General features: G+C 42.8%; 1 protein-coding gene and 1 pseudogene across 3 annotated transcripts; one reads left to right on the forward strand and one right to left on the reverse strand.

Annotated features, from left to right (window-relative positions):
* The first annotated feature begins 6 nt into the window (after nucleotides 1–6).
* Nucleotides 7–1,107, forward strand: LOC119340551 (annotated as a pseudogene).
* Nucleotides 1,108–2,038: 931 nt separating this feature from the next.
* LOC119336510 (E3 ubiquitin-protein ligase makorin-like) lies at nucleotides 2,039–7,153 on the reverse strand. 3 transcript variants are annotated; one of them, XR_005162590.1, is made up of 8 exons: nucleotides 6,942–7,153; nucleotides 5,440–5,527; nucleotides 4,482–5,341; nucleotides 4,125–4,194; nucleotides 3,511–3,599; nucleotides 3,372–3,429; nucleotides 2,563–2,658; nucleotides 2,039–2,465 (listed from the first exon to the last, which is right to left on the reverse strand). XR_005162590.1 is itself a non-coding variant. In XM_037608552.1 (7 exons), the coding sequence occupies exons 1-6, from the start codon at nucleotides 6,953–6,955 to the stop codon at nucleotides 3,396–3,398; spliced, it is 1,155 nt and encodes a 384-aa protein (XP_037464449.1). In that variant the 5' UTR covers nucleotides 6,956–7,153; the 3' UTR covers nucleotides 2,039–2,465; nucleotides 3,372–3,395. The 3 variants fall into 3 exon arrangements, 2 of the variants coding, with proteins under 2 accessions (XP_037464449.1, XP_037464450.1); XM_037608552.1 differs by lacking the exon at nucleotides 2,563–2,658; XM_037608553.1 differs by lacking the exon at nucleotides 2,039–2,465 and having other exon boundaries at nucleotides 2,569–2,702.
* Nucleotides 7,154–9,594: the final 2,441 nt, after the last annotated feature.

Here is a 9,594-nt window from a genome sequence, read left to right on the forward strand (position 1 = left end):
ACCTCTTCGACCCGGACCAACTCCGTCGCCGTCGCCGTTGGGCGTCGGAATCCAGAAGGGGGATGGCGCGAGGAATTGACGCCGAGCAGCAGCACCCCATGGCGGAGCAGGTCAAGGAGTATCAGGCGCGATCCAGGCACGCCTGGGCAGCCGCATCCTTCTTCTCCTCCACCTCCACCTCCACCTCCACGGCCGGCTCCTCGTGGTAAGCAAGCGCCAACCCTAAGCCATTCCGTTTCTTCTCACAAGCCTGAGTATTATGTTTCGATATTGCCAAGTTAAGATGAATTTAAGTGATCATACAGGACAAATCGACCATTATGCTGTTAGCTAGGTATAAGGTTAACAAAGGGAGTAACAGCCATAGTTCTTCATCTTGTTGTAGCTAGTGTTGGATTGTTACCTGCCCAATTGCTTCTGTTCTCAGGATTACAGGCTAAACAAGATGGCAGTTTTGCTTTTCATTGACTGCTGTATAAATGAACCAAGCAAAATGATTATTGTAAGCTAAATCTCAAGAGGGACACCTCATGTAAACAAGCCCTGATTGCTATGTTTAGTGCGAAAGCACTATATCACAGTTGTTCCATAACAATGAAAGCAAAATAAACAACGGGCATACCAACTTGTTCTATATTTACAAGTTTCTTTTGACATACGACAGCATGAATATTCAGGATTGTTAGAAGTTCTCTTCTTAGGAAGGGATTATTTTCATGTCTCTCCTTATTTGCACTACAGTTAAAAATTATTGCTCGCATCCCGACTCGCACAACTATTTTATGTTGGTTGCTGCAGGGTTGAGGTGTTCCTCGTGATATGGGAACTTGCTTTGTATGCTCTACTAGTGTTCGCGTGTATTGCTTTTTATTTCAGGTCCATAGGGATAGCTTTATCCTTTACATGTATTTCTGCACTTCTATATTTGTGCATGAGATTAACCAAGAGAGGAAGCACAAGAAAAGTAAGCAAAGAATGCTTCTTCCATTGTCAATGTAAAATATGTCTGTAAATTTCTCTGTAATTACATGTGAAATGCTCTCAGTTTAATACTCAATATATTTACGCTCTCGGCATCTTTCATATACTATTTTCTCTTCAGTTAGTTGTATCAGTTGGCCCGCAATAAATTGTTCTGATGTTTAGTGTTTAGGATATATAGTCCGGATACCAATATTCAGATATTGACTGGTTTATCTTTACTTGAACTCATCTTGGGTCGGCTACTTGTTATAGTTGGAGTACTATGTACTTATAAAGTTGGGTCATCTATTTTAGAACGGAGGAAGTACTATGTACTTATTGAGATCCAACACTGATTGGATCACTTATATTTAGTCAGTTTTTCAGTAATGCTCTAATTTATTGTTCACCGGCCTGACCAAATCTAGACAAAAATATGAATGGTGTATTTCTGAGTTAATTGTGTTTCATAGACTTGTTTGGCACACTTATCGATGCCAAGTTGACTGACATATATATACTCTTTTGCTTTTAGATGTTTCATTTTCCCAATTGATAATTTGATTATCCTTCAAAATTTGCAATGTTTCTAGAATGAAAAATTCCAACCAGATGTAGTTGAAGTGAACTGCTGAAGGAAATGTAACAACCAATAATAGGTGCACATGCATTATACTGAGCTCTATGGTGAAGGTTATGGGCCATTTTTATGAGTTGTTACTTATTAGTTAATCGAACGGTTTGTCAAATACGTAATAAGAAACATAGGCCAGCATCCAGTAAAACCTGTTTTGTGGTTCCGTTAAGTTGCAGCACTACAGAGCAGAGTGTTTGCTCTGTTGGTGAAGGGTAGCCACAATGATTTTCCAGAAACCATCCTTGTTTGGGATGTCATTGGTAGGCGTTACACAACATTCAGGAGGACGTTGTATGATGACAATGGACATTTTTTGTTCCACGACTAAAATCAGGAGCATATGGTCCAAGATCCGTTGTATCGCAGAAGAAAATGCAGAATTCACGTTACAAAAATATGTTGTGGAACTGATGAAATTATCAGTCTTATATCATGAGCTTAAAACACGATCAAATTCAATCATATTTCATGGGCAAGCATCTGACCAAACAAACTTCATACAATCAAGTATAAAGCAATTCTTTGAATTCTTTTCCTTTTTCCTCCAGCGTACACGTTATACAACCAAACGGTCTCAGTTCACCAGTTGTTGGTGCGGTAGCCTTCCTCAACAGGGGAATGGCAGTTTGGAAATGAGTATTACACACCGGTCGTTCGCACAATGGCCAGGTAACGTTCTACCGAATCACTGGTGACCACCCAGGAAGCAACACAAAGTGCATACGGAAAGGCGTTTCAGCAGTTCTAATTATTGTAATTTTTTTCACTTTTCAAGCATACTCGCAGCATAACTTCTTTTCCATTGTTTCACTGGTCAATAGCGCTACAAGGTCATCCAGGCGTCCGGCAGCGAACTTCGAATTTTCTGCATTAACGAGCAGTGCTGAAGTTAGGCACAAATGGTTATGTAAGAGTTTATGCATGAGACAGGAATGATAGCTTTTTCAGCACAAAAGGATTGCCTTTGTATGTTTGGCGACAAAGCAACCACCAAAAAAATTGGAGATAAAGCAGCAGTTTTCCAAGATGCCTCGATTTAAACTGATGTCTTCGGAATACTGCAAATAGTTGGTAGACAGCGAAATCTCAGAATGATTGATGCCTGGATGCAAATTTTCCAGTTCACATTATCAACTGATTAAAAGAGTAGTTTGGTAGGAATAAAACACCAAAAAATAAGAGAAGAATGGATGCAGTGCTGTTAGTAAATGTCAGGCGTCGTGATTGCACAAGTTCGATAAAATCAATTCAGCCAGTGGAAATACGAACATAACTACAAGCACTGAAATTGATCAGTGGAAGGTTGGAAAAAGCGCTAGGCCTAAGCAAGGCAGTTGACCTTCGCCTAGCGCCTAGGTGGTGCTTAAGCACCCTAGGCGCAACCTTAGGCAGACGTACAATTTTGACTACCATGTTGTATTTGGGATATTATATGTGTAACGATATCAATGGAGAATATATGTGAGTAAACTACCAGCTATTGCAATTGGAAGATGGCCAATTTGGTCCGTCAGTGCAGTATGACATGATTTTTCACTTGAGTGGACAATTTCTTACTTGCCATGGCTAGAGTTTCGCTTATGCCCTAGGCAAGGCTTTTGGTCATTGCCTAGCGCTCAAGCGTTGCCTTTTCCAACAGTGGAACAGCAGCATGACTATCTCCCACAACAGCAAATAAATGACATCAACGATGGAAAATGGGCATTACTTGCACGCGACTTCACCAAAATAGTATAATTGAGTTGGTTGCATACCCCCCAAAAGAACTTACATTCGATATATATGAAGCAGGTCCCTAAAGATGCAACCGGCCGAGGAAGTCTGACAACCTAGAATGTGACAGCAATACAGGAGAAAAATAAGGAGAAGTAAAATATGCAGACTGCATAAAACAGATAGAGAACACACACCTAATGTTCTTAGCAATAAGTGTACTTCCATCATCACAATCAAGATGTCGCAATACGACTTCTTCCAAGCGGCCATCTCTGTAAGCATGCTGCAAAACATAAACGATACAAGATTGAGTCAAAAATAGAAGACAAATAAGAGGAAAGACTGATCAATTAACATTGCAAGCTACAACAATCATATCCACAGTTTCTACAATAAATGAAGCCATCTAGGAAAATAATCGGCAAGAAATCAAATATCATATCCCCTAAAACACATGCAAACTTGAACATAACATAAACTCCAACCTTGGTCTACACATTCCAATCTTTATCCACCAAATAACTAACAAGGACTATTAAGCAGTGGTAACTGAGGAGTGCATAACTGTAACTGATGATAATACTAGAGAGGACACAAAAGACTCTTGGAATCAAAACAAAGTAAATTGGGCTGTTTCCAGTAGACCAACAGACGGAGGAGAGGGTCATTATTAGCTACCAGTGTTCCGAATAAACGAGTTACTGCCAACAGCGATGGGATGGAGCTGGCCTGGTAGTGAACTCAAACTATATGGATAGGGCAGGCAGATGTGTATTCACATGTTTATAGAATGTAAGAAGTATGTCACCTTGTAGAAACAGCTTGTCCCGAAGGGGCAAGTGCCCGTTCCGAAATCGAAGTACTTGCAATCTATTGACCTGCAATGGTATACTTGTAGGTCAGACAGTAGAATGATAATCAAGTACTAAGGAGCATAGTATGTTCATGTTAAATCACTTCCATGAAACATATCGGCTTGAATATTCAAAGAAAAGGAAATAAGAACATGTGAGGCAAAATAATTAGAAGTGCCATTTCTAGTAAATTGATACGGCTCATTCATCCAAGTAAGGATAAGTTCAATGACTGAAATATTTGTAGCATTCTAGTTTTACTTATATAAAGCTGGGGCACAAGACCACAAAACAGGACAAGCCTATCTTACTTGAGCTTTGCTTTGTAGTTTTCAGTGATCTCCAACTTTTCCTCTTTCGAGAAGTACCAAAGAACACTTGGAATGACATAGTACGAAAGTTTGCGGCATATTGGGCAAGCTCTCAGTGCTGAGTTCACATCCATACCAGATGTAGGAGAGTTGCCACGCCAATTTCTTATGCATGAAATACAGAAGGGATGATCACATTCAGATAATAGTCCAAATTTCCTTTCTGCAGCAGTAGACTTTGAGAGCACACGGTCCAAGCAGACACTGCATTCTATTTCTTGGCTACGTTTCAAAGCCTCAAGACGCTTGTGGTTCTTTTCACATAGCTTGATATGCTCCTGCCTCTCATCAGGACGATAAGGATGCAAGCACATTTTCCCACAGAACGCACACAAATCCCCATGCATGTGAGGGCACTCTTCCCCATACGGGCAGTTACCACCAGCAGCAAAAGAACAAATTGGCATATCAGCAAGTTTCATGGAAGTTTGGTTTTGCGCAGTTTGAATGGATGACCAGCCAATCCCATCCTCTGATACACTGTTAAGTTGGACCTCATTCCTCCATGCAGGCTTACTTTCAGAAACTGCCAGCTTATCCATAGATATCTGTTGCCGTTGGTTGCTTGAATTTGTTTGGTGTCCCAAGTGAAGAGGACGTCCAGAACTTAAAAGTTGTGGAGATGTAGATGCAACATGTGTCGCAGTACTTGATGATGGTGGCGGGCGAAGTGGGGAATTACGTGTTGCGGTACTTGATGATGGTAGTGGAGGCACTGGGTTGTTACGAGAAACCTTGACATGGTCATATCTGCAACGGTTACCATAAGAGCATGAGCCTCTCTGGTAAAACGTGCAAACCTGCACAAACAAGCATCATAGTAAGGAACACTACAAGATATGCATTGTGAAGTCTGGCAACGAAACTAGATCCGCATCCATAGTTTTTAACACGTTACATTATTTGCTTGGTCACTCCAGTCGTGGGAGAACTCACAATACTCTCCTTTCAAGCAAGCACCATGCATGAAGAACTTGCAAAGAACCCTGAAGGAGATCAGTCAGAACAAAAAGACATGTAAGCTAACTATCAAATTGTTAGTTCCATCTCAGGAAGGAAATAATCTGACAGTAGAAAAAATGGAATCTCGGGAGCTATCTCCTGCCCAATATTGCTTCTCTAAGCAAAATGTAAACTGATGGTAAAGAATGCTGCAGCAGTTAATGCTTAGATAGATAACTTAGTTAAGAATTTGAAGTTATGTCTCACGAGAGAGGCTAAGATTAGGTTAAATCTTTGTTTCCCCTTTTTTCACACTTCATATAGTTTTTACCTTTTCCGTTAACAGCAGTAAGTATTTGCTATACAGGACAAGAGAACAGGGTTCCAGGAGAATACTCCTTACAAGTTAAATAGAGAGTGTAATAAGAATGTAGTTCGTGAAGAAATTTGCAACTCAGGAGCATAGGCCCTAGCTATGCAAACACATACTCCCTCCATTCCATATTAGTTGTCGCTCAAACGGATGTATCTAGCACTGACATACGTCTAGATACATTTGTTTCAGCGACAACTAATATGGAACAGAGGGAGTACTTATCGCTCTACCTAAGTTCCTTAATATACAGCAAGGTTAACTGAACTTTTAGTCGCAAACCCACAAAAAATGATTTGTTAAATCCTCGGAAGTCGTCCCCAAGAATAATCTTGTGATTGTAGAACCAAGAAGTAACATATACACCACAATCGAATCGAACTGAAATCAGTTCTTCGAATTCAATCTACACAGATAACAGTATATATAACCATCCAAAATCAGTTTTCCCAATGGGTACCATCTGAAACCCTAAATCGTGCAGAATCGTAATACTATCAGCTGCTAACAAACAAGAAGTAACTGGACTCTAGGTAGGCTTTCCCACCACACCCACAGACAACGGAAAGAAGATATACTAAGCACCAACCCCAACAAACGCTTGATAGGTCAACAAACGCTTGATAGGTCACAGATTCATAACCCAAAGCGGGGCACCACAAAGAACGCCACAGATGGTGGATGTGAACATGGTAACGCAACCACAGGAATGGAGGCACACAATCGAAGCTCCGGAGAGTTAAATCTTGCATCGTGTCAAAGCGTATCACATCACATCAGCTTACTTACTCCCGTGGGCGTCTCTACCGCGGAGGAACATCTCGGCGCCCAGCTCAACTCCCAATTCTAAGCACGAAACGCATGTTGTCACCTCCGGCTCCCCCCAATCCAAAGCCCCAGGCAAAATTCTCGAAACGAAGACCCAGGCAAGCTCGACGCAGCTCAATCCATCCAGGGCTCAGCGGCACCCCTACGGGAAGCCACCACGCGACACCAGCGCACGCGAACCCCTACCGCTACCGAATCCGCACTTAGAACCGCGCGAGACAGGGCGTGCGCACAATCGAATCGGGGAATCGCGTTACCTCTTGGTGGACATGGCCGAGCCGACCGGATGAGCCCCGAATCCGGGCACGCGGACGCGGGATACGCCTTCGCCGCCGCCGTCGTCGCCGTCGCGTCTCGTCGCCTAGGGCTTGCTTGGGTGGGTCGCGCCTCGGCCTCGGCCTCGGCCTCCTGTCTGTCTGTCTCGCTCTCGCTGTCTCGTCCCGTCGTCTCGCTTTTTTTGGGAGGAAGGAGCTTCTGCCTTTCTGTGGGGTATCGTACCGGGGAATGATTCCTAAAAACGGGAGGCGAGCGAAATGACGGATAAAGCCCCGGCGGTGGGTGTGGAGGTGTGCCCGCGGGGCTTGGGCATGGGCGTCATTTGGCCGACCGCGTTGGAGACCGCTGGGCGATGCGGCTGGCTGCACATGCTGCAATGAACGGGGGCTGTGTTGTGGGCAGGTGTGAGTGGAGTGGGCACGAAAGAAAGGGATCAATGGTGTAATTTCAGATTATGTTTTGTATATTGTTTTTGAAAATACCGAGTCGTGTAGATCCACATTTTCTTAAACAAAGACAAAAGATTTGCCTCATATATATTGATTATGAGGGAGAGGATGATGATGAACATGTCAGCTTCTTCGCGTGGAACTCCAGACCCAAGTGGGTGTGTCACAGCTTTGCCACCTCCATCCCTTCCGTCCTCGTGATGGCAAAAGAGAAGAGGAACGAGGCCCCCGGCTACCCGATCCAGCCTTTCACCAAGCATACTCAGAGAACACCGGATCGTCCTTTGGCAGCCGCCATCCTCCATGGAGAGCAACCGGAAGAGGGGGCGGGCAACTTTCAGACGTCGCTGGAGAGCGTCGAAATGAAGCTCCGCCGCGACATAGCGAGGGACGCCCCGTGGATAGCCTCCAAACTAGATATAATCCTAACCCTACTATATACAACAACAAGCCGACCTCCTAATCAGTGATGGCGCCAGCAGAAAAACCCTACGAGGTCATTAATAAGTTGCAGGTCAATCTTCTTAAGTTTTAAGGACTTGTCATAAATTTTAGAAAAACAAAGGGATGTTTATAGAAAAGATGTGGGGTATGTGGAGTCAGCTGACCCCATAGGCTACGCGCAGCTTGGCCACTGCTTCTAATCCAAAGCCGTTAGAGAGAAGGAGAGGAGCGGAAGCGCCCCTCCCAACTCTCAAATCGAACAAGAAAGAACAGAGAAAGTGAAGGGGGAAGTTAGTTGTAGGGATTTAAGATTGATAAAACCGCCAAGAGCATATGATATTAATATCTTCTCCATCAAATATTTAAGATCTTCTTTCAGTGTCTCAATGCGCTTTCTCCTTTGCCATTAATGAAGATGTATTGGTCAAGGATTTCTAGGGGGTCATGACATTCAGAGAGGCGTTTCATCTTCCCCTATCCATGCAAGTCCATGATGAGGTACATAGCCTACAGTAGCGGACTGCTCAAACTGGGCCTAAGGATTCCATGCATGACATGGTACTATGTTTGGGGATCAAGGGAATTTAAATCCAGTCATTACTACGCGTTCTACTTCAAAGATGTCCAAACTCACCGAGTGTATAGGTGGATTTTGAAATCAAAATCATAGTTTTAGGTAGGCTACGGCTCTCGATAGACTCAACACCTGCAACATGCTTAAAAGACATCACTACATTGTTGGTAACGATATTAAACACCTGCTTTGTGGTGTGCACATTGAAAAATAGTTGAGCACATGATCTTTGAATGCCATTTTAGTCAATCATGCTGGGCTCGCCTGGGTATTCACTTTAACTACTCAACTTCTAAGTTTCAAATGGTGACCCAGGCTAAGAATGGCTAGGGCATGCCCATGTCCATGGAAATTTCCATGGTGGCCTCCTCGAGTTTGTGGAAAGAGGAATAATAATCATTTCAGAGGGACACCCACCATCACATCCTTGTTGACAAGATTTAAAGAGGTTTTTTCTCTTCTTTCACATAAAGCCAAGGAGACCCACAATCCTTTCATTTCTACCTTTGTAGCCTCCCTTCCATAATCCTTTTTAGGTGTGCTTAGTGCTTTGATATTTCCTTTCCCTGCCCAAACCAGTAAGGGTCCCTTGTAAATATGTATATTTGTATCTTATTATATTTGGAATGAGAAATGCAATAGGAGATAAAATTCTTTGAATCTTATGGTCAAAAACATTTCACATTGGGAGATAAAATTCACAGTCTGATCTTTAGTGGATTGGGGGTATAACTACCTTTGCTAGCCATCCAAACTATAGTAGGTTCTAAATGCTTTTAACAATGTTGAAACTATACACTAAAATGTGAAGTAGAAGGTGATAATTACTTAATTGAACATATATGAGCATCACTTTTCCATATGAACTACTAAATATTTATGATACTCTTTTATGTACATATGTAGCAAATTTCATCTATAGTGAGATGAATTTATATTATGATACCCTGGGCCCGGCTCCTCTTTCCCTTCCACTCCGCCACCTTCGATCTACATTCTTCACTGCAAATTTCTTCATTTGGTGGAGGGGAGGTCTCCGTTGGGGTTGATTCTTGTCGGCTTCATCAAGCATCATCAGAGCTACCGTAGTCCATCACCAGGATGGGAAGGACTGACGAAACTGGCAAGTTTGCTATAGGAGTCTCCTCCCATGGTGAGCTTTGCCTC

Source organism: Triticum dicoccoides, chromosome 7B, assembly GCF_002162155.2.
Source record: "Triticum dicoccoides isolate Atlit2015 ecotype Zavitan chromosome 7B, WEW_v2.0, whole genome shotgun sequence".
NCBI classification, from domain to species: Eukaryota; Viridiplantae; Streptophyta; class Magnoliopsida; order Poales; family Poaceae; genus Triticum; species Triticum dicoccoides.